General features: G+C 38.0%; 2 protein-coding genes across 2 annotated transcripts in view; both read left to right on the top strand.

The window, feature by feature from the left end:
* Positions 1–15,423, top strand: part of LOC132123095 (pleckstrin homology domain-containing family G member 2-like) — a 57,312-nt gene extending 41,889 nt beyond the window's left edge. The window contains exons 4-16 of the mRNA XM_059533634.1: positions 3,822–3,922; positions 8,415–8,481; positions 9,601–9,647; positions 10,828–10,978; positions 13,722–13,853; positions 13,973–14,155; positions 14,283–14,375; positions 14,538–14,624; positions 14,794–14,827; positions 14,922–15,014; positions 15,106–15,204; positions 15,317–15,355; positions 15,401–15,423. Of these exons, the coding sequence (XP_059389617.1) occupies positions 3,822–3,922; positions 8,415–8,481; positions 9,601–9,647; positions 10,828–10,978; positions 13,722–13,853; positions 13,973–14,155; positions 14,283–14,375; positions 14,538–14,624; positions 14,794–14,827; positions 14,922–15,014; positions 15,106–15,204; positions 15,317–15,355; positions 15,401–15,423 (1,149 nt within the window). The remainder of the gene's footprint in view (positions 1–3,821; positions 3,923–8,414; positions 8,482–9,600; positions 9,648–10,827; positions 10,979–13,721; positions 13,854–13,972; positions 14,156–14,282; positions 14,376–14,537; positions 14,625–14,793; positions 14,828–14,921; positions 15,015–15,105; positions 15,205–15,316; positions 15,356–15,400) is intronic.
* Positions 15,424–15,666: 243 nt separating this feature from the next.
* LOC132122795 (uncharacterized) lies at positions 15,667–21,815 on the top strand. Its single transcript, XM_059533209.1, has 4 exons — positions 15,667–15,952; positions 16,116–17,604; positions 17,712–18,795; positions 18,935–21,815. The coding sequence occupies exons 1-4, from the start codon at positions 15,698–15,700 to the stop codon at positions 20,820–20,822; spliced, it is 4,716 nt and encodes a 1,571-aa protein (XP_059389192.1). The 5' UTR covers positions 15,667–15,697; the 3' UTR covers positions 20,823–21,815.
* The last annotated feature ends 6,006 nt before the right edge of the window (positions 21,816–27,821 follow it).

Below are 27,821 nucleotides of genomic sequence, written 5' to 3'. Positions count from 1 at the left end.
TTTTTGGATATTTTTACCTCAATTTTTGCACATGGCACCTTTAATAAAAAAATATTGTATTACTTATAAAATTCATAAAAAAATAATTCTCTTTTAAATGTTTATGCATCTTACTATATTATTTAGTCCAAAAAAAAAAGATATGCCTAAATATATGTCAACTTAATATAAAGTAAATATTATATGAATAATTTTTTATTAGATTATGTTATGTTGATATATGTTTGTGAACCTGGAGAGAGGAGTGAGAGTGGTCTCTCATGAGTGACAGGGTCATTGTGAAGAGACTTTGAACTCATGGGAATATTGCCAGTATGAGCCATCAACAGGTGTGCGTGTATGTACTGTAAAGTATGTGCGTGTTATCCTTTGTATACGTGACTGATTGATGGCAGAGGCTCATGGGTACATAGGCTGGAGGTTGGGGAAAGCCTGAAATGTTACACCTTTTCCCTATTGCCGATGGTTTATTTGAAGTTGAGCTTTTCATAAGCCAATAAAAAGAGAAGGCATGCAAAAAAGAGAAGTCATGCAAGCTTATGCTGCTTTATGAAAAGATTCCTTCAGATCAAATAGCCATAAATTGGTTGTTGAAGGACGTGGATCATGCTGCTGTTTTATCAATCTGTGGTCTCAAAATGGAGGCTGAGTGGTGGATGATTTGGGGACATAGTGCTGACTCTGGGATATGTGTATATGATGTCTGATTGGAGTCATACCGAGCCGGACTCAGCTTCTATTAGTAAGAGCCGTCTGGTTTTGATAGAAAGCATAACAAAGAATGATGTCAAGCTAGCTGGAAATAAGATGAGCGTGAGCTCACAGTGCATGGCTTTGCTGTGTGGGACTTTTTTGCCTGGTGTTTGTTTGTGTGGGTTATTATTAGTCTTGTCTGGTGACATTCAGGTGTGGTGTGTGTGTGTGTATGTGCTGATGTGGGGAGCATTTAGGGGAGCAAAACTGAGAGATTACCCCTTTTTGTTTCAGCTGCATTTCAGCCAAATAGGACAGGAAATCTGGGGATAAGGGGGGCTTGGCTGTAGCCCCCATTCTGGGGCAGGGGCTGCTTACAAAAGAGAAGAACCGACTCCTGTTCCAAACTCCGAACTGACCTAGTTTTTACAAAGACTCTGAGAGTGTGTTTAACTTCTGTTACTCTCTCTCTCTCTCTCTCTCTCTCTCTCTCTCTCTCTTTCTCTCGCACTCTCTATTTATCTGTCTATCTTTTTCTTTTCTTTTCTTTTCTTTTTTTTCTTAGTGTTTTCTCTCATTCTGGTATATATATCATATATGAACATTTATGTTTTTCTTTTTGCCAGACTGGCTGTCCTAATACACTTCATGTATGCTCTAGTTAGTCATTTCAGTCAGACGGCATCTGCTAAGAAAGTGTGCACATAACTTATGGTTCCTTTGTCTTTGGCTGGTCCTGCATGTTTCGCACACTCTCATTTCATAACTCACAATGTAATCCTCAGATTTCCCCTCACCTCCTGGATTTCCACTCTTCTCTGAGTAGCTGGGTCATCACTCATCTCTTTATCTAGCACTCCAGTTTCAGGGAACTACACTGCGACCAAAATGGTTGCATATGCGACCTTTTGAAATGACATTGCGACCCAAATGTTTTTGAGGTCGCAAATGTATCACTGATTATTTTTGTACCTACCTTATGTTTTATGCAATATGCTATGATTTACTATGAGCATTTATTAAAACAGAAATGTGTATTTTAAAAATACGTTTTATAACGTGCTCCTAGCATTCAACACATCAAGTTGGCTTCAGCCACGCGATGCGGGAAAGCTCAACTGAGTTGGTTACTCGCGCGCTGTGTTCGGTGCGCACGAGAGAGCCGCGTCTCACATACAGCAACTCTGAACCGAGCTCTCCTTCAGGACGTTTGCGTCCTCCTGCACCTGAACGAACAAATACAAATCGCAGTTTAAACAAACAGAAAAAAAGAGTGAAAAGCGAAAGAGCCCGATTCAGCACCGCGGTGTTCAGGGCGCACGCAGAGATGCTTCTCAAAGTCTTCTTGCTTTTGTACCGACAAATTCATACTAAATATGTCAAAATACCCGTCTTGGAAAGTTTTTTCGAAAAGTCTGTGGTTGTGTCTTAAGTGAAAGTAAAGAGTTGGAAAGAAATCGGATGTGTATCATTATAATGGATTCATTGTTTCATTGTCTCTTAAAGTGACTGCGCCTAATTTACTAGCTCTGCTGTCAGTGTCCTTAACGTATGAAAATGAAAGTAAATCACTCAGTGCTCCTGACTGAATTACATTGTAGTTTTAACAAGAATTTATCCACAGTCAAACCATAAATCAAATATAATTGATTATATTTTTATTTACTAGTGGGTGCAGGACTCTAGTTCATTTATGTAAGTGACTATAGCAAAATACAGCCTTCCCAGATGCCTTGTGGCTCTGGAAAAAAAAAAAACGAAAAGGAAAACCGACCCCAAGTTTTCTGGTCCAGGAATGCAGAGGCACAGGGAAGGCTGGAGGGTGACAAAGAGAACCCTTTACAAAGCCAGACCACTGTCTTACAGGACTCATAAAGTTTGTTTATTTGTACCCATTTATTGTAGCAGTTCAGTTTGAATCTTTTTTGTTTGTTTGTTTTGCCTGGTGGCCTTCTTTTGTTGGCTCCAGTGTCCGTAGTTTCTCTCGGGAGATTTTAACTGCCATTCTTTTCACTTTGCCGTACTTTAGTCCTTTGCAGTCTGGTGGAATTTGTTTGTCTATGTTGGTCCCAGGGCTTGCTTATTAAGCACTGATAAACGGACTGATACAGTTGAGAGAAAGCGCTGTTTAACACTGCCAGCCCAACAACCAGCAACCAGACCACTCCTGAAACCATTTGCCTCAGCACTATTTTGGTTTTTGGTCACTGTTGAACACAAAATAGATTGTAAAATGTGATTAACATTCTAATTTAATGCAAAATGCATTTTTCTCATTAAGGCAAGAATGTGTCTTCTTAACGGGAGCATTATTATGACTATAGTTTTGGGAAAACCACTCACTACCCTAAGACTGTTTTAGTGTAAATGATAGCGATTTTTTTATGGCCACGTTTTTATAGCCAGAAAAATGCTGCACACAGCCTGAATGAAAATGTAAAACTCTGTAAATCCACTCTCTGGCAGCAGGTGGTGCTGTTGGAATGGCAAAATTAGAGCCGTTTCCCCGTAACCTCAGTGTACAAAGCAGCATTACGATAAGAACACTTCTTTTATTAGGTATTACATGGAGTGAAGATGAAAACCAGCTTCTTTGTTCCTCAGCAGGTATCCCAAAACCAGCCAATTTTACGTGGCATGATGATGGGACTGTTTTCTCATGAGACCAGCTTTTGACTTTTTTCAAGGTCAGAGGTGAAAGAGCAGAGAGAGAAAAGATAAATATTGTTAGAGGGGCTCCTTTAAACCACCGTATTAGTTGCATGCTTTGCTTTCCTGCACCGCTTTGTATGTTTACACTGAAGATCATTGAGGGGCTCAAGTATGGCGTTCATGGTAATTACATTACAGTGATTCTTGGTGTCGAGACCGATCATTCGGGGCTGAGAGTCTTGTCTTCTGTGTCGGACCCATTTATAGTCATGGTCCGACACAGTCACATACTGTATATAGTCACATATCAACAATGTTTACTATGGGAAAATGTAAAGGAAATCACCAATTTCACAGGTCTCACGGGAATTTTCTGAATCACTGACAAAGCAAAACAAATTAAAGTGTAAAAATGCCTAGTATGATTTCTGTGAAATCATCCACACTCAATCTTTCTCACTTTCTATCTCTCTCAGGACTATCTTGGCTGCATTATTGACTGTGGCGACTTGCCTCTCAAACCCGAAGAGGTCAGCACCCTCTTCTGCAACATCGAGGACATCTATGAGTTTAACAGGTGGGTGTCTTCTTTCTTTAAAGACTCTGGTGGTCGATATGTCCGTCTGGGTGGTAGTGGTGTCTGCTGAATTTGTCTTAAACACAATGACTGGCCTGGGTTCTGGTCTGTCCCACCATGAGGGACAATGTGCAGATGTCTGCCAAAAGCGAGTGTACGCCATTTCTTATGTACTCCAGCAGACTTTCCCTGGACTGCTGAAGTTGATCTGGAATGCTCTTCAGGAGACGTTTACTCAGCTTTCTTCATAACTTAAGCTGTTTTTAAAAGACATGCAGCATATGGTTTATTACACTGCGAGTTCATGCATGGTCCACCGAACCATTTAGTTAGTCTTGTTATGTGTCTGTTTTACACTGTTTATTGCAAATGACACTCTGTGTTTATTTCAGACTCGTATGCATGGGTTAGCCCAGAGGTTTTCAGTTTGGTGGGTTACTGCTACTTGCCAGTCAGACATCCTGTTTTTACATAAGTCTCTTTTTTTTTTCAATTCCACTTCACATCGTCCCCCTAATGACATTAGGCAGTGTCAAAATTGAACATGGTGCCTTACTGCCAGCTCTTGTGGGAAATTATCTTGGCTGTGTTGAAAACAGAAAATCTTAAAAACTCTTGAGTGTCCTCATGACCTTATTAATTAAAACTTCCTATAATAAAATGGCAGGACTTGTCTTCCCATCGCAGCTGCTTTGGGCCTCTGCTTGAGATTATATTGGTATGTAGTGAGCAGAATGAATTATTAGTTTTTAAGAAAGCCACTCTAAAAGGGTTAGTTCACTCATTTTTTTTTTTTTTTTTATTAATTATTTGTCTCTAAATGGTTTTTTTTTTCTGTTCTTTTTGTTGTTGTTGTTGTTGTATGTTTAAAGTGCCGTATACTCACCAAGGCTGCAATTCTGTTTTCTATTCGATTATATTTTAAAATATTTTATTCTGTGATGGTAAAGCTGAATTTTCAGCAATCATAACTCCAGTCTTCAGCTTCACATGATCCTCCAGAAACCATTCTGATAGGCTGATTTGCTGCTTGAAATACATTTATTATTATTATGAATGTTGAACAGTTTTGTTGCTTAATATTTTGGGAACCGTGATACAAAGTTTTTTATTGTTGTAGTTGTTTTTTTGTATTATTTAATGAGTAGAAAGTTCAAAAGAAGTTTGAAACAGCATTTTTTTAAAACATAAATCTTTTGTAGCATGCAAATATCTTTTAATATCACTTTGATCAAATGAATGTGTCCTTGTTGAATTAAAGTATTCACTCCTTTGTATAAAAAAAAGAAATCCCCCAAAAAATATTTATTTGAAAATATAAATATTTTGAAACATTGGAAATATCTTTACAGCGACTTTTATCAATAATTAATGTTTCCTTGTTGAATTAAAGTATTCATTCCTTTGTATAAAAAATTCCACACATTCGAACAGTAGTGTATATATATCCCAATTCATCTGAAGCCACATGCTATGTTTACATGATTAATAGACTGAAATTTAAGTCACTCTGAAATCAAATCATTTATTTAACTCAGCACACAGCTCTCAAATCATATGATAATGAATGATGGCTGAAATTTGGTCTGTTCATCCCACAAAGCTTTGTGTTTATGGAAAACAGGGAGTTGGAAATTATTCAATATTTCTCTGATTGTGTTTGGAGAAAGAATAACAGCATGTGGGTTTGGAACGGCAATGATGGTGAGTAAATGATGACAGAATTTTCATTTGTGAGTGAACAACCACTTTTAATCAGCTCTCTAGTTGTTAAGACTATAAAATGAATGACTGGCCTTGTTTTTTCCTCCCTTTCTTAAATTTTAAAGACACAAAAGCTCTCTCTTAGTCAGTTCTTACTCTTAAAAGTCTTCTGCTCATCGCTGTGGAATGTAGCCCCTGTATGCAGACTTGATTCTGTTGAGTCTACTTTGTTGGCACCGGTCAGAGCTTTAGGACACATACAGATGTCATTTTCCCCTTAGCCAAAGCAGCCGGGCTGTGAGATACTGTAGTGCTCCAGCCCCTGTGGTGAACGAACAACACAAGACCTGTCAGAAAGTGAGTGTGCAGCAAAGCGAGCCATGCATCCTGGGACAGCAGACAGGACTTATTTTGTTCCCACTGACATCTGTCCAGTTATAGTGAAGCATTGTAAATTGTGCTTTTCACTGGCACGCTGCATTTGTCTTGTGCAGTGACTTCAACAGAACTGGCTGTTTTTGCTGGCTTGGGAATCTCCTCTATAAAACATTCCACTACTGACTCATTCTTGTGTCTTGCAAAGGTTCCTTTAAAACCTTCTCATCAGTTCATATTGTTCTATAGGTTTATTTCAGCACTTGTAATCGCACCCATTCCAGTGGCCTTTAATGGGTGTTAAAATTTAAGGACCAGCCACATTGCACACTAGTGCCATCAGTGACTCTTTAGGATAGACCTTTTTTTTTTAAAGCCATGCATAATGGGTCATAAAAGATTAATAAAAATGGGACACCCCATAGTCTCATGTAGCAAATACACATCAAGTGTACCATTTCAGACAGAACCATTGAGAGACACATTTAACAGATTTCCTCCATTAAGTGAGATTTATAGACTCTTTTATGTGCTCTTATGGGGTCTCGGTCTGTCACCATACCATGCTTTGATCTAATACACCTTAACGCTGAGAGTAAGGAGTATTAGTTTCTTAATAAAGACAAATCTGGTTTTCCCTAAAGCACACATCTCACTATCCTCGTGTCTGGTCACTGTCTGCTTTGATCTTATTTGAGAGAAATGATGGGTCTAGATTTGTCTTGAGGATTTGTAAATTACGTAAAAAAGAAGAATGACTGAGTGAATTTTCCCCATCATAGGATACTGTGTCTCCAGCAAAAATAGAAGCTTGACTGCTGTGGGAAATAGGAGCTAGATGAAAGGAACCGTAATGCAGTGAACTTCTGTTTGTTATACACACCGTGTAAATGGATGACTGGTGGGAGGAGTAGGACAAAAGAAAGGGATGAGATGAGGAGGACAGTATGAATCGAGACAAGACGACAACTTATGAGTTGAGTCCAAAAAACGGGAAGGGTGAAGTGAAGACTGAATGGGACAAAGGGAATTGCGTTTTTTACCATTAGGGCCTCCCGCAGGTTAACTCCCTGTTTCTGGTTATAACTCCTGAAAATGAACAAGTGAGACTTCTTTTTTTTTGCCTGGTATTTATTGTAGTCTGTTGTATGGTTTTGCAACATGGTTTGAAATCCAATTCTGACACGGTCAAATACCCCAATTCTGATCTCTTAATGTATTAAATATCTCATTTTAACTCAAATAATATCACACGCTCTTAAAAATGTATTTGTGTGTATTGTATCTGGCAAAGAATAACCTAGGAAAGTATTTAGCATGAATGTAGCACACATATTTCAAGTCTCAAACTATTGGTCTGCCAACACTTTGCTGGGATTTGAGTGAAGGGGCCAAAACCTCACAAGATTTGCCAAGATCTAATTGAATCCAACTTATTTACTACGGTTCGGACAAGAATACTTGATACTTGTGGCTTTGAATCAACAGTAAGATCTTTATTGTTTTACAGTTCTAAATTACAAAATTATGTTGTTATACAGTGGGGGCCCCCTACCACAAAGGTCAGCCACTAAATTAATTTTGTCTTCAGAGGGGGAGAGAGGATGATGAAGGCTGGAGTGCTGCGGTTTCCTTCCGAACTTTTCCCCTCAGCCAGATGAAGGGAAGTCCAACGTTATGTTGTTTTCTTTCAACGATATGGAAGGAAAGGTTCTCTCGAGACTGACCAGCCTGGCGGTTTGGGGGGCTCTTGGGAATGACTGTAGTTTTGCTAATGGACTGAATGAAATATGGCATACCTGGTCGAGCTGTCATATAGCTTTCATTCAAAACTCACACTCGGTTGAAAAAGTCCCACCGGCCAACAAGAGATCATATCAGCTCCATAACACTGAGGGGAAATCGTTTTGATTCCATCTCATGTTTGAGTTACAATAGAGATTTTTTCACTAAACCAAGCCAAGCTTCATTTATTGCCTTAAAGACACGGTAACTAGTCGATATAATTAAACATATAAATTATACATATATAATTAAACATTTATGTTTTTCATTTATTTACTACCTGAAGTGCCTTTTCCCCAAATGCAGAAATACTGTGTAGAAAGGTTTTCATTTTTGACTGTGTGGATATTGGGGTATGTTTGGAGGAAATCGAGCCAAAATGAGATGTTTCCCATCTGTGTGCATTTAAGCAACGGTTTGTTCTAAATGATAAAAAAGAAATAAATGCTATTTGGAAAACGCAGGCTGGAATTGGAGCCCATTCCTGTCAAGAGTGTATATATGGAGTGTATATTGGCTCGATATATATATATATATATATATATATATATATATATATATATATATATATATATATATATATATATACTGTATATAATAATTGTAATTTTTTAAATTTTATTTACAGTGAGCTTTTGGAAGATCTGGAACGTAGTCCACATGCGGCTGCCATAGCAGAGTGCTTTGTGGAGAGGGTAAGCACATGACTATGTAAAATATACATCCTGTTCCTTCCACACAATACACATATCTCAAGACAAGGAGATTGGGTTTTAATGCACGACATTCTAGGAGTGTTGTCTAAGGAAAATCCAGTTTTGTTCATTTGTAATGTTGGGGCCCTCACTTAGCAGAATGGCGGAAGCACACAGGTATGTTTTGGCCAGCAAAAACAGATGGACTCTCTAAATCTAAATCTAAACACATCAGCAAACAGCGTTAAATTTTAAACACATGCACACGTCAGCTAAGTGCATTTGCAGACACTTTTAGCGTTCTTGTCTCCACACCACAATGACACAACAATGAGCAGACTAGGCTGGGATGGGAACCAGACAAGAACATCATTGTTTGGAGTGCTAGAGAGGTTAAATGTGCTCATGGCTCTTTCTGCAAAGAAAATCAGACTATACCTTTAAATCGCTTGAGGCTGTGTCTCAAGACCCAGTGTTTACCTCCTGCTGAAACAGCCACTGTTAGGATCAGTTAGCACTGGTCTAGGAAGCAGAGAGTACATTTGATTAAGCCATTACCGGGGGGGTTATTTTGAGGGTTTAGCTCAATTTAACCATTTCTAATGTTGCAGAGTCTCACAGTCAAGTTTTTTTCCCCATAATCTCTGCAACACCATCAAGCAGTGCCTCTAGACTTGATATCAGGCTCCAAATAGAGCACATATTAGATGTGTTTACATGCTCGTACAGATGTAGTTCAGTGATTGTTACTCTGCATCTGCTGAGCTGCCCATATCTGGTCAGATCTGGGTGTACTGGCCATTGCCAGAGCAGATGATGGGGTTCACTTGATTGGTTTGTTCTGGTACTGCTTCTGTTTTTGGTACACAGACATTAAATGGAAAAATCTCACACATACTGCCAAGTGAATGCCACTCTAGATTGTGCCATTTTTAAATTGACTGATATAATTTTTGTCTGGATTCATACCCATGAACTCGTTGTATATTTTTTGATGTCCATAGTTAGTGGTGTGCTTTTGTTAATAGAATGAAATGTATTGAGAATAGAATGAAATCAATTGGGAATCTTTGGAATCACTGTAACAATAATTTATGATGTTGTTTTTTTTGGTTTTAGAGTGAAGCTTTTGACATTTATACCATATACTGCATGAATTACCCCAAGTAAGTGAAGAATATTTCTAATTTTGATATGATGTATTTAAAAAATGTGTGTGTGTAAAATAAATCAATACTTTATAATTATTATTTTTATTTTTATTATTATGTATTAAGGTTTAACAAAAATGACAATAAAGACTTTTACTATGTATTTCTGAATTTTTTTTAATGATGCTGAAAATTAATGAATTATAAATGAATAATCAATAAATGACATTTTGAAATACATTCAAATAATATGCAATAATATTTCAGAATATTATTGCATAATAATAATAATTATTATTATAATACTGTTTTTATTATATAAATGCAACTTTGTTGAGCATTAGAGAGTTCTTTCATAAACACTCTAGAAATCTTTCTGGCCCCAGAATCTTTCAGTCATTTTTGAACTGTTCTTACAAATGAACACTGAATTTATCCTAGATTAATTATGCATTTTTTTAGATTTATATATAATATTTTGATCTGCTGAAAGTAAAAAATATTAATTGCCCCGCATATATCCCTGAAAACTTGCATAGTGATACAATGTTGCATTTTTGTGGACAATATAATTAGAATCATGTGATGTACGTCAATCACAGTTATGTATAGTCATGTAAGATATTTTTGATGAATGTCATGTGGTTTCAATTAGTCTGTGTTAGATATGTCTAGTAGAAAAATTTGATGTATATCAGAGGCAAAAATGCTTGGGTAATGACTTATTGGAAATACTTTTCAGCTCCTCTCTTAGTATTCAATGGGCTTCTGGTACAGTAGCAGCAGATGTGCTGCTAGAGGTGATTCTGATCCACCTTTAGAGATTTAGTTGTTGCTTATTAATACAATAACTTTGCAGTTATTAAAATAATTAGTATTATACATATTTTACATGGTTGTACTTATACATGCATCAAATGGTAGTGAAACACTGAGTTACAGCAAGAACAAAATACACTTTAGTTTGAAATTGGAAGAAACTGGAGGTTACACAAAAACATAAATACTTTTGAATTGTATTTAGCATTTACTGTAGATGTGAGTAGAGTGGTTAGTACATTTGTAGATTTACATGGCCATCAGCTGAATGCATTACCACAGGATAAGATGAAGTGCTGTCAGGCAAAGCTGACAAACTGATAAGTCTCCCGGTAGACCACCCTGCTTAAATGTCTTCCTCCCTGTTTCCATCCAGCTCAGTAACAGTCCTGCGGGACTGCATGAAGAACGAGAGCCTGGTGCGCTTCTTCCACGAAAGGCAGGCCACTCTGTGTCACTCATTGCCTCTAGAGACTTACCTGCTGAAACCAGTGCAAAGAATTCTTAAATATCACCTCCTGCTGCAGGTCAGTGGAGTACAATGCCTTGACAGTAATACCAATTTTAGATCTTATGGTCTAGCTATGGCATCTACTAGCATTGGCAAATGGGGCCATGCTAGTAAACACTGAAACAGATGTTAAAGGATTAGTTCACTTTCAGAATAAATATTTACTGATAAATTACTCATCACCATGTCATCTGAGATGTTCATGCTTTTCTATCTTCAGTCGCAAAGAAATTAGTTTTTTTTTGAGGAAAACGTTCCAGCATTTTTCTCTGCATAATGGACTTCAGTGGGAAACAATGGGCTGAAGGTCCAAATTGCAGTTTCAGTGCAGCTACACGATCCCAGTTGAGGAATATGAAAAGGTAAAATGACAATGTCGGTATATTTTGAAGTTGGAGGAGAAAATCAGATGTTCAGATGTTCAGATCAGAGTTTTTTGCCCTACCCTACCTTTCTGAACCGGAGTACACAGAGGAAGAGCTAACCGCACTTGACCTTTCCAACGCGATTACATTACATAATACGTGAAGACGTGCATGTGCAAGCAGAGCTAGAGCAAGATGAATATTTGTGGTTAAAAAGTATATAAATGGTTATTGTTTTTAAGAAAATGACCAATGGTTTAACTAGATAAAACCCTTATTCCTCGACCGGGATCGTGTAGAGCCCTTGGAAGCTGCACTGAAACTGCAATTTGGACCTTTATCCGTTTGGTAACTGCTGAAGTCCACTCTACGGCCAAAAATCCTGGGATATTTTCCTCAAAAATTTATTTTCCTTCTGAAATTTCTTTTCAACTGAAGAAAGAAAGATCATCTTGGATGGTATGAGGGGTGAGTACTAGTGATGGGAAACCGAGGCTTTCTGAACCGTTTTAGGCTTTCATGAAATTGTTAATTACTTGAAGTTTTTGACATCGTGCACATTAGCGATATCTAGTGGTCAGACTTGGTTTCTCCACCTTGGTTTCTCTAACAAAACATCGTGGAGCAAAGTTTTTAATCTCTGCCAAATCATGCATGCATAGTCTGTTCAACAGATTCACATATTAATCAATAATATAAAATACACAAGTGTGTGATTATAATTAATAATTGAGTATTAGCAAAAATATTTTGGATGAACTGTTGGGGGTCTTTGAGATCCCAGCTATACAGGTGCATCTCAATAAATTAGTATGTTGTGGAAAAGTTAATTTATTTCAGTAATTCAACTCAAATTGTGAAACTCTTTTATTATATAAATTCAATGCACACAGACTGAAGTAGTTTAAGTCTTTGGTTCTTTTAATTGTGAAGACATTGGCTCACATTTAACAAAAACCCACCAATTCACTATCTCAACAAACATATGGTGACATGCCAATCAGCTAATCAACTCAAAACACCTGCAAATGTTTCCTGAGCCTTCAAAATGGTCTCTCAGTTTGGGTCACTAGGCTACACAATCATGGGGAAAGATGCAAAACCAACCGAGAGAACCACAGCCTTATGAAGATTGTCAAGAAAAATCGATTCAAGAATTTGAGTGAACTTCACAAGGAATGGACTGAGGCTGGGGTCAAGGCATCAAGAGCCGCTACACACAGAAGTGTCAAGGAATTTGGCTACAGTTGTCGTATTCCTCTTGTTATGCCACGTCAGAGGTGTCTTACCTGGGGTAAGGAGAAGAACTGCACTGTTGCCCAGTGGCCAAAGTCCTCTTTTCAGATGAGAGCAAGTTTTGTATTTCATTTGGAAACCAAGGTCCTAGAGTCTGGAGGAAGGGTGGAGACGTTCATAGCCCAAGTTGCTTGAAGTCTAGTGTTAAGTTGGTTAAAAGACCATGGTGTTGGTGTGCTTGACTGGCCAGCAAACTCTTCAGACCTGAACCCCAGAGAGAATCTATGGGCTATTGTCAAGAGGAAAATGAGAAACAAGACACAAAACAGTGCAGATGAGCTGAAGGCCACTGTCAAAGAAACCTGTGCTTCCAGACCACCTCAGCAGTACCACAAACTGATCGCCTCCATGCCATGCCGAATTGAGGAAATAATTAAAGCAAATGGAGCCTCTACCAAGTATTGAGTACATGTACAGTAAATTAACATACTTTTCAGAAGGCCAACAATTCACTAAAAAAACATTTTTATTGGTCTTATGAAGTATTCTAATTTGTCGAGTTAGTGAATTGGTGGGTTTTTGTTAAATGTGAGCCAAAATCATCACAATTAAAATAACCAAAAACTTAAACTACTTCAGTCTCTCTGTATTTTATTTATTTAATACACAAGTTTCACAATTTGAGTTGAATCACTGAAATGAACTTTTCCACAACATTATAATTTATTGAGATGCACCTGTAGAATATGATAAAATGCAATAGAGGTGTGACATGCATTCAGTTTCTGTCTGGTGTTGAGGTTATTCTAAACTATTCCACTGAATCCCAAATAACAACCAAGTCAATGTAAAGTCGAAAACAAGAGTCATGCGAAGCGCCAATTTTTTCAAACCAGCTGTCCCGACCTTTCGATACTCCATGACGTTCGAAAATTCAGACGTCAGCAATCACGTGGTATTGTTATTTCTATACAAGCATCGGCACAGTGTGTGATGCATTAGTGCTTTGAAAACTGCCTCGGAGCATCTGAGCCTCTGTATCAATCGTCCCATCAGTAGTGAGTACATCATCAGGAAAATTTTACTTGAAATTGAACTAATCATCTAACTGTGGTCCTTTAACTATACATCTTATCTGTTGTCGCCCCCTTGTGGTAGGAACTATCCAAACACTTTGATAAAAGTGATCCAGGGTATGAGGTGGTCGAAGATGCCATTATAACCATGACAGCAGTTGCCTGGTACATCAATGACATGAAGAGGAAACAGGAACATGCAGTCAGACTGCAGGTAATTCCAGTCATCAAATGAAACCTATGACTTTTCACTAAATCAAATATTCTGTAACTATTCGATTTTGATGTATTTAATTCTGTTGCAAATGTTACTTCTTGTTTTGTTTTTTTAAGGAGATTGAGAGCTTGTTGCTGAACTGGACAGGGCCTGATCTTAGTGGTTTTGGAGAGCTGGTACTTGAAGGTTGCTTCCGGGTTCAGCGTGTGAAAAAGGAAAGAGCTTTCTTTCTTTTTGACAGAATGCTTCTCATTGCCAAGAAGAGGTTGGATCATTTCATATACAGCACTCACATCTTTGTAAGTCATCATCATTTGTCATCAGATCTTAGTTTTCTTTCTAAATCTACTGTATATCTACAGTAGGAATGAAGCATTTGGAATATGCAAGCCTCATGTTTTTCGCTTTCTCCATCTCATTTTCAAGTGCTGTAATCTGCTCTTAGTGGAAAACATGAAGGATCCCCTCTGTTTTAAGGTGTCTGACCAAACAATCCCAAAACAGCAGCACATTGTTCAGGTAAAAAAATTTTAAAATGCACAACAGACAGACATAACTTCATTACTGAACCCTTTTGTAGATGCATAACTTGGCATTTGTTTCTAACCACTGATTAAAAGTAATGAAAAGACACTTTTTTGTAATGTCTGTTCCTAAAAACCTTACTATACCTCCCTGTAGGCTAAAAACCAGGAGGAGAAGCGGCTGTGGCTACATTACCTCAAAAGGATGATAGTGGAAAACCATCCTGCATCCTTACCCCAAAAAGTAAGAATTATTTATAGGTCAAATATAATGTACAGTTAAAAAAACACATCTAAAACATTTTTAGATGTGAACTCACATTCACTTGGAGTTATACATAGTTCACATAGTTATACATAGTTCACAGAAGGACACCAGAGCACTAAATATTTATTTATAACATGTTTTCCAGGCAAGGCAGGTTCTTGGTGACAACTTCTGTCAGTGTAAGTATTCTTTGCATTCTTGTCATTTTGAACGGTTGCTTGTGGCAATGAGTGTGACTTGCTGTGGAGTATTCATGTTATGTAACATACTCAGCCCCACAGTTTGATCTGGAACCGATAAGGAAACCAATGCCTTCTCCACGACTGGATGATGTTCATAACTACCACAGAGGAAGAAGGCAATCAGGTCTGGCATATAGTGTTCATTAGAATACCTTAAAATACCAACCTGCAATAATTCAAATACTCATAAATGTGAACTTCGTAACTCCTGACAGAGCCACCAGAGTTCATCTACACCCCAGAGAAAGCCAGGAAAAGCCTTCCCCTCCTCCTAGAGGGTAACCTGCCATACAAGCGTGGGAGGAGACAGTCTGGTGAATATAATCTAATCTCAGATTTTTAAAATGGGCATAAAATTAAGGTCCTAAATTTCCTCTTAAGTTTCTAAAGTTTAAAGTCTAAAATCTAATCTTTATGTGCATCAAGCTCCTGCCAAAGATATAGAAGCTGCATTCCAGCAAAGTGGTGAGTGTAGACTAATTGTATGTTATCTTGTTGTTCTTTCATCAGTAATGGTATTGTTTCAGAAGTGAATGTGGAAAAAGTAAACATTTTAAAACACTTAAAAAAAATTGTTTTCTTTTTTTCTTTTTCCAATCTGCCATGGCTTCACTGCTCATGCAATTCAGGTTCTTTAAAGGTGTGAGACAATTTAATTTTCTTCAATTAAACATTATATATTATACATTTTTGCAACATAAAGCAATCTTGAATCAGTATGTTTTGTTAAAACGTTTGGTGTCACATGTTATTCAAAAGTCCAAAATTACGTTATTCAATTTCTGTGTCTATGCTTCTATCCATTTAATGGGTTTTCAGGCTGGCAGTGAAGGGGAGTTGTGCCCATCGGCTAATAGCATTGGCTTTTCATGCAGTACCAGTACTCTGGCATCCTCTGTCATTGAAGTTGAATCTGGCCGTGATGATCTGGCTTTATGTCAGGATGAGGATGACATGACCCCACTCCCTCTACCACCAACACTGTCCATTACTGAGGAAATCATGCAGTTCATTAATGAGAGCCGTGCTCGGCAAGGCATGGCTGAGTTTACATCTGAAGTGGTACATATAGCACCAAAACATATTGACCCCTCAAACCAAGACAGAAATTGCTATAGTAACTCAACACAATGTTTCATTGCTATGACTATACACACAGACATCAGTGATTAGTCATAGTTATAAAAAAATAACATTTTAATTTTTTTTTCCCCCTTTGTGTCAGTTGACTCCAGAGTCCCTGGAAAGCCAGTCATTGGAGGCACAGCAGTTAGATGAGTCCAAACCACTAGTGGCTGAGGTGGATGAAAATAAACATCAGACCAACGATACCAAAAGATCTGAAACAGAAGAAACTCTGGTAGATGTGTCAGACAAAGACAAGGACAGCCATCCATTATGTGAAGCAAATGTTGCTCCACCAGATGAGCTTAAGGAAGCATCATCACTATTGCAGACCTCCAAAGAAGTGAATCAATCAGGAGAGTTGACATTACCAGAGCCTAGTCATAGTGAATCATCCAACCCAGAAATGATGACGGTCACAGATGAAAAGGGGGGAAAAGATACTGAAGACTCTGTTAGTAAAAGTGAAGAAAGTGAGGCTAAGTCAGCTTGTGCTCACATTGCTACTACATTAAAAGCAACTGACAGCTCTCTTGTCCCCAAAGTAGAACCTGAGCAAAAACTAACCAAAAGTGACAAGCAGATTATTGAGAAGATACGCAGCTATTATGAGGCAGCAGAGGCAGGTGTTGAGGAGGGTCAGACAGCACGAAGAAACAGCTTCTCTCATATTCCTGCTGGGTTAGTGAAGGATTCGGTGTCTCGATTTAATGTTTGTGTTCACCAAGACAGTCTAATTGAGTCTGAGAGTAGCCACTCAGGCTGTGTTGAAACTGACGCGACATCTTCATTACTCCCAACACCAGACCAATCTGACCAGAATTTCAACCATGAGGAATCTTCTGATAAAGCCATTCCTCATTCGCATTCAGATGTATTCCAAGAACGAAAAGAATTATTAAACAGCAAGAATGCAGATAAAAAGGCTAAAGACATTTGTGAGTTCAATCCCTGTATGAAATTGTGGAAAGAGAAAGAAAGAACTGGCCAAGACTTTAAAAATAATCAGAAAGTTCCTTTCTCAAAAGAGAAGAGCTGTGGTGAACATACAGATGCTCCTGAGAAAAACAAGACATCTTTAAATTGCACAACAACCCAGATGCAGCGTAAACATGAGCATTCACAATGCAATCCTGACACTTCAGACACATCCAATCTGCAGACGACAGAGACTGCGGATACATCTCTTAAGTATGGAAGTAGAACAAGAGCTAGGATTTCCTCTAATGGAAACCTGGATAGCATTCCCAGTCAGATTAAAGTTGGCCGATGGTCTCGTCATGACAAAGAGGTAACGTGTACCCGTACACTTTATGAAGGAATGGAAGAGGTACCAGATTTAGGAATTTTTGAGGGTGGACCAGTCAATCAATGCTTGGTAGAAAACTCTGAAAAGATTCTTAATAAAGTGCAAATGCTTGCACGCATGTACACAGCGAAAGCAAGCAGCATGAAGGTACCACTACACCAGAAGAAAACACGAGTGAGTAGAGGAGCATGTTCAGTGGAGGGAAAATACAGCATTTCACCCAAGTCTCGGCAAGTACAGCTGCACCAGGGGGATATAAGAATAGAAAATCAGCCCACAGGTGAGTTCCTAATCCATATATAATTCAGTTATGATCTTGTGTGATATTACTTTACACATTATTTTACATCTGTGTTTGATAAAATGTTGCCTATTCTTTTGTTGCAGAAGAGTTTTCAGTACCAACACCTACTGAGCCTTTTGGTCACATCATTTTAAGGGAGAAGCTATCTACAACATATCACCAAGAAAATTATTGTAATCTCATTGGGCCCCCAGATGAGATCTCAACAAATGGATCTAATTCACTGCATTTTTCATGTGCTGAATCCTTTGCTACTTCATTAACAACCGTTATGGAATCACAGGTCTCTATAATGTCAGACCATAGAAAAAGCTCTTTAGGAAAATGTCAGTCTAAAATACAAGAGGGAGATCAATCCTTGTCACTTTCAACTTCCTCAGAAACTCAAGTCCAAACTGAGCCAGAAATACTATCCAAATTAGCCAGATTTTCATTGGACAAGCATGCTGACATTGTACTGCAGTCTGTTCAGGAGAACCATTCTTATGCTGTGGACAAATCCATTTCAAAAAATGGGACTGAAGAAGGACAGACATTGCAAGAAGAGAACCATGCTTTTGTGAGCAATTCTGGTCAGAGTAGTGAACTTTTTATTGAACCACTATTCATGAAACATTTAGAAGAAGAGACTCGCAGTGTAGAGGAGAAAAGGGACTTAATTGCACAGCACTGTGAAAGCATATTGTCCATTGATGATAAACGAGATGAAATACATACAGGACATTTGAATTCCAAGCAGGCCCAGGCAGATACTGAAGCCACTAGCATGGAGGAAATAACACCTGTAGTGTCCTCTGTTAGTGAAGTAGGTGAATGTCCCCCATTACAGTCAGCAATCTCCACAAAAAACTGTGTTATAAACACTGTCGTCATCTCTGAAGGATCAGAATATTCATACCCTTTAACCCAGTTGCAAGAAGATGCAACTAGCCTTACACAACTGACGCCTCTGCCATGTGGCAAGTGTAGTCCACTGGATGTTCAATCCAAAAAGGACCTGAGCGATAATTCAAAGACTTTGAGCCCACCCTCTACACCACCGGTTGGTGGACCTACTTTGGATGAGCTTCCAAGGTTTACTAGCCAAAGACCTTCCAATCTACCTTCTGCCACAGGAAAGAGAACTCCCTTCACCAATTGGAATCCAACATCCCCAGCCACTCAAAGGTAGTCGGCAGAGCATGTCCCAAACAATGCTGTAGTTATATGGTGTATCCAGCTGATATTTAGGTTATGCCATTGTAGTTTATATTAGAGCAGTGTAAGTATTTGATTTTATATATATCTGTCTTATCTTCCCTTTCAGAGTGCCACATACTTCACTGCGGACCGAGGAACAGATTCCAGATACTTCCGTTTCTGGGCTTTCTCCTCACAGACAATCTTTCTCCCAGGCCCTTAGTGACAAGCCTTCGAACATTCCTTTTAGTGGTGGACCTCCATTAGATTCGAAACCACCGTCTGACTTTAGCCCAAACCTGCGAATGCGATCACCCTCTCCAAATAGAAGTGCCCAGAACTCCAGACTGTCTTCAACGGCCTCAGCTCTTACAAAGTCTCTTGCTGCCTCTTGTATTAGTCAAACAATTTCTCAAACAATGGTTTGGAGAGGTGCACATCTTCAGACTGCTTCCCCACCTGTGAGCTCTTCTCCTCTTCCCACATCTTCTTTAAGGCTAAGGTCACCATCACCTAAACCCATCACCTTGGAATCAAGTGCGGAGTCAGGTTTTAGGAGTATATCCAGCACTGGGGTAGGGAGTCATCCCCTAAGGTCTTGCCCATCCCCATTCAGATCAAACAGTCTTCGATCTAGTCCATCAACAGTTCAGTCCCCTCCTTCTTACCTTAGTCAACGGTCAATATCCCCTGCATCTCCAGTTAGCCTCCATTCAGCTCCATCTGCTGAAAGCCCAAACTCTGCTGCTCTTGAACAGCCTTCTTACACCAGTTTAAATGATAATGATAATAATAACAATAACAACAGTTTAAGTAATAACGGGTGGGCTACTAACCACAAAAAAACACCACACTCAAATGTGGATGGACTCCCTCATTTCCATGATCCTCAAAGAACAACCTTGCGCAAAAGGGTGGCTTGTCCCTTTCCATCCTCTGAGCCTAGCTCTCGTGTACAGTCCCCTTCTGTTTGCCCATCTTTAGTCACCCAAATCTGCTCCCCTCCACCTGCTCCAAACCACTCCAGTCATCTGGTAGCAAAGCCACCAAATCCTAGAACCCCCAGACAAGGTGGCTTTTTTACCCCTCTGTCTTTGGAAATCTCAAGATCAACATCAGCTTGCTCCTTATCTCCCAGTGAGAGCCCCAGAATCACCTCTCCACCCCCTATTGGCATTTCTGCAAATTTATGGGGTGTTGCTAATCCACAGCCAAGGGATCTCTCAATACCAAATGCATCTTCTCCAACAAAAGTAGAAACAAACTTTACACTAAGAGGCCCCAGAATCATCTCTCCTACCCCATTGGGAATGTCTTCATGTTCAGCAACCAGCTTGCAGAGCCAGAGGAGGATTCGAGGAACCAGTTTGTCCTTTGTTGCTCTAGGGGATAGATCACCCAGTCCAACTAGACATGAACGCAGATCTTGGGCAGAAAGTGGACGATGGTCAGTGGGTTCAGAATTGGGGATAAGTCCTCGTGGAGGTTCATACAGTGGCAGCCCATCTTCTATAAGCCCTGGCCCTCTTTCACCTGTCAGACTAACAACTGAAAGTACCAGTTATAGTGGAAAACATTTCACAAGCATTGCCTGGCCAGATGTACATGATATATTGACAAAATACAACACAGAGCCCAAGACTGAATCTGATGCTTTGTCCTGCACTGCGACAGAGCAAGATGACATGGAGGTTGCAGAATCTACTTGTCGGAGCACCCTGATCTGTCCCTATGTCGCTCCTGCTAAACCAATTATGAGAGACTGTCCTATTCAGTGCCCAACTGAGGACAAAACAGAAGACCATGTTACTAATCAAGGGTCCAAACCAACATTAAAAACCAGCTATGCAACCACAGTCAACTTGCAGATTGCCGGGAGTGGGAGGATAGCATCCTTTAGCAATGCACAAGTCAGCCTGACCCAGACACTGTCCCCTGTGGCAGACAGCCAGAGCAGGAGAAGGGTCAGCATCAATAGCTGCAACTTCTCAATGCAGAACTGCAAAAGGCTTTGAATGGTGTGCTCCTGAGGTCTAGTATGGTGCCTCTTTCTTCAAAGACACTTAATCTGGCACTTTAGGATATAGCAGAGGAATCAGCTAAGAGATCCAAATCCACTCCATTCAGACGGAAAAAAATATAATGGACTATAAAATACGGGTGTCAGCCAGTTGATGCTATGGTCATTGTGTATTTTTTTGTTTGTTTGTTTTTTAACCCTCAACCCTACTTCCTGGCCAAGATATAGTAAAACATCAATGAAAGTCTGGTTTGCTATATTTGACGGTGTTTATTTTATTGCATCTAATATGCAAATTTTATTATATGTAATTGAACTAAAGCTTATGTCATTGAAGGCTTTCAGTTAGCTGTGATATATAAAGAACTTATTTATGAAGTAGTTGGTTTCTGGCACTTAACTCGTTTCTTTGTTTTGCACATTTTTCTCGAATGTGGTCCAGATGTGTCTGGAAAATAGTGTGTTTCAGACAAAATATTCAAATTTTTGTAAAGATACATTTTTATTACCAGTGTTCTATACAAATTTGGTTAATAATACAGTACATTTGAAAACATGGGAACATAAATCTCTGCTTTGATTGATGTAAATACAAACATCAAAACATCTGATATTTTGCATTGATGAAAATGTTTGCTATACACCATGAAAAAGTATTACATCATTCCTCAAGAAAAGTATTTTGGTGCAGACTAAGATAAGGTAATGGTAATCAAATGGACTCTTGATTTTGTTTTAATTTTTAGTGTATTTTTAATGTAACGCATTGTTGATTTCTTAAGGTGCTTGTCACATAATGCATAAGCCAATTAAACATATATTTTAGATTTGTTTAAGGTCTTGCTCCACACGATGCCTGATAGAAATGGTGCTAAGAAATGTTCATACCTGCTCTTTGTACTTACCGTCAAAACATTCCATGATTGTCACACTGTATGGAAAATGTGCTCGCTGTTATTTGTACCTAAATAAAACCTGCATAGTGTAATTCTGATTGAGCCACTGATTTACCGCAACTTTTATTTTTAGTAAAAACAAGTGGTATTTTGTTGGAAACAAGTGATGTGATATAGTATATGAGGGGGGGGGGGGGTGACCATATTGTTTTAGTGCAGCAATAATCCATTTACAGTTTAGCAGATTAAACTGTTCTGTAGTGAGGATGCCACTCCTGTATGTATCAGCATGACATGCATATGAAGAATTATAGCCTCTTGACTTTTATTCTCTTTTTTTTTTTTTTTAAAGAACCACATACACTAAAATTTACACATGTCAAGTCAACACAACGTACTTTCAGTTTCGGTAGCTCCTTCAGCGCAGATGTTTTTATGACTCACGAGGGCATCACAGTCCAACCCAATCACGCGGCAATATAAAGGTACTCGACTGCATTTCACACACTGAGGTTGTACTACGGTGTTCATGAAGACGGATAGATTTAGTCGATGTCATTTCAACTGAAAGTGGACAGAGACTGCGTTTTATTATTGTTATGGTTTTCCCTCGGATTTGTGGCAGATGAAAACACCCTGACGTGTTCTGCATAATGTTTCCGCCTGAATGTGCCATTCTGCCTGCTGACGACTTAAACTTTTCCCTCCAGAAATGTTTGATAAGGTAGGTCGGTGCTACAGTTTTACTACTGCAGTTTTAAAAATACCTATAGAGTATTTAAATCAATATTTATGAATTTTTTTATTAAATTATCATCATTAGAAATCAAAATAGGCCTATTTTTTTAAACACTAGTCTTATAATAAATTCTAATATTGTTGCATCTTTTCAACACATTCTTATTAATTCTGTATTATATAATGCATTGTGTAATTTGTATTATTTTTGTTTTTACTTGTTTCTTTAGATTAGAGGCAGAATGTGTCTTCAGCTGTTCTAGCGTGTATCTACTAATAAAAGCCAAACCCTAGTGAGGGGGAGATGTAGCCGCTCAAAGTCCCCATGTCTTCCTAGGCCTGATGACAGATGTGCTGGAGAGGGAGAGCTGGATATTTGATATGCGGACACAGCTGCTCCAATATTCCATGCATTTTACTTCACTATTTCTGTATCTGCTGATCATGTTGACAAGACCGGTCAAGTGCCAATCATGCAGCTATGAGGGTGTGAAAATTGTGAAAAATATTTCAGCGGAGCTGAGCAAAGTGGTACCAGCTGATTTAGTAGGCTACTACTTTATTTTTTTTCACTTCTGAATGGAAAAATTCTTTCTAGTGTGTTCTTCCTCTGCTCCTGTTTAAGGTGTTGTTTCTCTCGCAACAGAAAAACAGTAGCATGCTGTACACTCCAACTCTAGCTGATTATGAGGTATGTGATTACACACACAATAATTAGTTACCAGTATTCTGTTTGAATATGCTGCCAAAAATCATTTGCCTGAAGGGGCACTTCAAAGGGAATCTTTAGCACGTGATAGTATCGAAACTGTTAGGATATCTGACCAATTTAATTTAATTGCTTTAAAACTGGAGGCTAGAGAGTGCTTTAATATGAAGGCTAAATGTTCACTCAATAATATTTTATGCACTGATGCAGGGGCCGCTGCTGACCAAATGGGTGCCCTAAACAGAATTATATTGTTGTGCCCCCTCAGAGCTTGGCAGTACCACTTCATCCTTTTTTGTAACAATTTCAGCATTGACCCTGCATTAAATAAAGCAGAATATATTAGTCACTGAAGAATTACTGAGTGCACTTTCAAATAAACAGTTATTGTTTATACCTAATAATAAAAAAACAAGCAAATTAAAAGCAGTCAGTGTAATAAAATATAGTTTTAACAACAACAAAAAAGAGAGTTACCTCTTATGGCTATGATTTTACTAAAGGGGTCATATAATGCAATTTAAATTTTTGCTTTCTCTTTGGAGTGTTACAAGCTTTTGGTGCATAAAGAAGATCTGTAAAGTTACAAAGACTGAAGTCTAAAATCCAAAGAGATATTCTTTATAAAAGTTAACGGTCAACCACACCTACCTAAAACGACTCATTCTAACACATACCACACATGTATACGTCACTATGTAGGAAGGTTTTCATAATACAGCCCAAATGTTCACGCAAAGAAAGAAGGCGGAACTTTGATTCTCTCTGTTGCCGCCGGCGCCATTTTGTGAAATCGTTGTGTTTCATTGTGAAATTGAGACTACTTCGTTTGACCTTCCAAAAGAGAACAAGACTAGAAATCAGTTGAGTTGAATTTCAACACTGTTACAGAACAGTTCAACCCAAATATTTAGATGTGTGCGAAGCGCATTTTATGGAGGATGATGACTGTCTCCTGAACCAGTAACCTGCAATGTGTCTGTGCAAAAAGGCTGTTTCCATAAAGTTGGCCAGTTCAAACTTGGCAAGGACAGTCTGGCACTTCTGACTCATAGCCTCTAAGTACATTGCCAATGATGATTCAAACGAAAGTTTTGAGCAGTAGAGCTTGTTTTTTGTTGTTTCTCAGATCACAAATGCAGACATGGTTTTATATGTTTATGCAGTGTGATATGCAACGCAACACTTGAAAAGACAATATAAATTATTATAATCAGTAATTATGTCCCCGCTGGATGCAACAAATGCCTAGTTTGTAATGGGTTTTATTGGTTTTGTCTCATCTAATGTCCGGATCGTGAACGAATCCTTCGATTTAACTAGATCTTCTTAGTGAACAGGTCAAACCAGTTCACCAAATCGAACTGAATCATTTGAAATGGTTCGCGTCTCCAGTACACACTAATCAACATATTACTTAAGTTATTTGGTTTATAAATATGCCTTACGCTCCCTCTCACATGAAATAAATCAATATCCTGAGTTATTCAGTTACTGCTAACAGTACATTGACTGAACTGTTAAAAGAGAACCGATAATGGGATGTGTACAAGCAGAGCAGATGGACTGAGTCTCAAGCTGTTAAGGGGTGTAACATTTCCGTCACAAGTTTGAGGCATTTGGCCAATCACAGCGCACTGGATAGCTGGCCAATCAGAGCACACCTCGCATTTTCAGAATGATGAGCTTTGTAAAAATTTATGCATTTTAGAAGGCGGGGCATAGAGGAGAAACAATAATGTACAATATGTGGAAAATAATGTTGTTGTTTTTTACCTTAAACCGCATAAACATATTGCATTACACCAAATACACAAAATAATGTACTTTTTAGCAGCATCATATGGCCCATTTAATATAGTTGTCTGATTGATGTTATAGTCCAAGCACTCAGAAATCACACCAAAGAAAATTAAGCTGTTTTACTATGATAAAAACCATGGTTCATTTTTGAAAAATCATAGAAGCTGTAGCATTTCTATCGCGAAAAAGTGGCCAAAAAAGAAAGATTGAGTGAATATTTGAATTAAATGTTTGGTCAGTATTAAACAAGGATTTGATCGTCTTGCAAGTGTAACAATAGCAATAACCAGACCTTTGGCACCCTTTGCAGACATTTGTAATAATATGTTATGTACATAAATTATTTTATATTACGTTGTGTTTTTAACGGTGTCATTCAGTGAAGCGATATGATTATTATTAATTAACCAATCATTATTCCCTCATTGTTTTAGTGCATTTTAAGTCATTTTAAAGGCTGTTGTTTGCTTAGGTCTGTTTTTATTACAACAAAAAAAATATTATATGAATACGTCTTTGTAAATTATTATTTGAAGTAACAAATCCATTGTTAATTTGTGGTTATCATGGCTACAAGAACCATGATGTTTGGTTTTTATTCACAGTAAAACCATGGCAACTCCTTTAGGGATCATTCAAGAGAGAATATTAGATGCATTGGTGGTGGTGAAATTATTACCGACCTTAAAACACGTTATTAAGTAGCTGGGACATTTTTGTCCTTGGTTTATTCTTTAGTTAACCTTAAGTGTACACACAGCCATAACTGGAATACATTCTTGCACTCATTCACTGATATTTAACACTAGCACCATTTGTAGACTGTGTTGTGTAATTGGAATTTATTAACTACATACAGGCCAGTGTGATTCAGAGTGAGAAAGCACAGATGTTACACTTCTGTGAGTAAATGAATATTGAAATGAATTGAACATATTAAATGAATAAAAATATTTAGGATTTATTAAAGGATTAGTTCACTTCCAGAATAAAAAAAATCCTTTTTACTCACCCTTGTGTCATCCAAAATGTTGATATCTTACATTCTTCAGTCAAGCATATTATTATTATTTGTTTGTACTTGTTTGAGTGTACTGTTAAAAGGATAGCATCATATTTTTATGTGACTTAGGTTTGCTCTTTTTATATCATTCGGAATGGTGTTGACTACAATATTATATTCTTTTAATACAAATACAAATTTTCTGGAGAACTCTGAAAAGTAAATAAAACTGACAACTGTCATTTATCTACTCACTGACAATATAGATATTATATAAAAATACAATTTCTCAAAAAAGTAATGATTTATATCTTTAAATATTATTCTGATCCAAATAAACTTTTATATATATATATATATATATATATATAGGACTGTGAGGCTATTAATTGTTGTCATCTCCTTTAGCAGAACTGCTCCAGCTCTACGCTTACATGCTTTGCATTGGAAGTGAAAGTTTTGTTTGTCGAAATCCAGAGTGTGGCCAATTTTCAGTCTCGGCAACTACAAAGGATCCTCCAGGTGCAGGCGCATAGGGTGAGTTCAATATCTGACATTTAGGATGATCCAATAATGGTATTCACAGAAATATTTGTAATAGTTTGTAATCACCTCAAGGCTAGCAAAAAAGCAGAGAGATCCAAAAGTAAACATTTAAAATGTATGAATTCAAATAAACATTGTTACCATATTTTAAAGGAACATTGAGGTAATACTTATTTAAAATACTGTCCTTTATTATTCAAAAGTTATTAAAAATTATTGATTTAATCACAGCCACAACCTTTGTCATTAAAAATAATGTTTTAAAAAGTACATATGAACAATATCAGTATCACTAAAAATAAAATAGATACTGAGAAATGTAAAGAAAAACTATTGTTAGTGTTAGTGCATTACAAGTTTCACACAGACAACTGAAATAACAAAGATTTTTTCCACTCGAGTGCATATAAGTGCGTACAGAAATACAGGTTTCACATGTCTGCTTCTAAAGCCTCTGGCCTGTTTGCATGTTTTTACTAATGGGTGAGGTGAAAATATTTGGATTACACTTCTATGGACTAGAGTACAAGAGTAGTATGTAATATGTTTTTAAACAAAGTTTGAAATTGGCTGGGGAAAGCCTACATCCAATAAAATTGTAGTTTTAAAAGCATGAAATTTGAAGCGATTTTAAGTTCAAAGCTTGGTGTTTGAAGCATTTAAAAAAAACAAGTTTAAAACAGTTTGAAAAGCTTGAAGTTTAAGGTGGTTTTAAAGTCTTTTAGTGTGAAATCTCTCCGACAGATGTGGGTGCAAAGGTATTTTGGGTGGTTGTAGGGTGTTGCTGTACAAATACTTAACAAACAAATGAATTTGATCACTGGGCCTTATTGCTTTGCTCACTCATTACTATGAAAGAAAAGTATATTGATGACTGACTGCAGTCCCAGACTTGTGCGTCTTTCGTCCAAGATCCACCCATACACACTGCGGGAATGCTCAAAATAAAATGTGTGAATTTTGAGAGGACGGGAAATTCGCTCTTTCCCATTTGTTTCAGTGACAAATGAGAATTGTTTCCAGATGTCTGACCTGCCTTGCCTTGCCTTGCTTTGCTTTGCTTTTGTCATGTAAACAAGCAGCTTTAATTTTTCTTATCAACTTCTTCTGTTGACTCCTTTTCTACTACACACCACTTTTCCCCGCGGGTCTCCCATGAAATGTTCTGACCGCCCGCAGCAAAGGTAAAACGCCCGCTCCCGTGAGATTTGCGTTGGGTCCCGCGGGAGCCCAAACCCAATGCAGCCTTCTAAAGCAGTGCTCATTTTAGGTATTTCCAGTGAGTGTCTTTGTGAGTGT

Source organism: Carassius carassius, chromosome 41, assembly GCF_963082965.1.
Source record: "Carassius carassius chromosome 41, fCarCar2.1, whole genome shotgun sequence".
Lineage (NCBI taxonomy): Eukaryota > Metazoa > Chordata > Actinopteri > Cypriniformes > Cyprinidae > Carassius > Carassius carassius.
This window is presented reverse-complemented; position numbering and strand designations above follow the sequence as displayed.

Coding starts and splice junctions, on each gene's coding strand:
- LOC132122795 (XM_059533209.1), top strand. CDS start 15,698: ATGGGTTTTCAGGCTGGCAGTGAAGGGGAGTTGTGCCCATCGGCTAAT. Junction 15,953..16,115: donor CTGAGTTTACATCTGAAGTG/GTACATATAGCA, acceptor CCTTTGTGTCAG/TTGACTCCAGAGTCCCTGGA. Junction 18,796..18,934: donor ACATCCCCAGCCACTCAAAG/GTAGTCGGCAGA, acceptor CTTCCCTTTCAG/AGTGCCACATACTTCACTGC.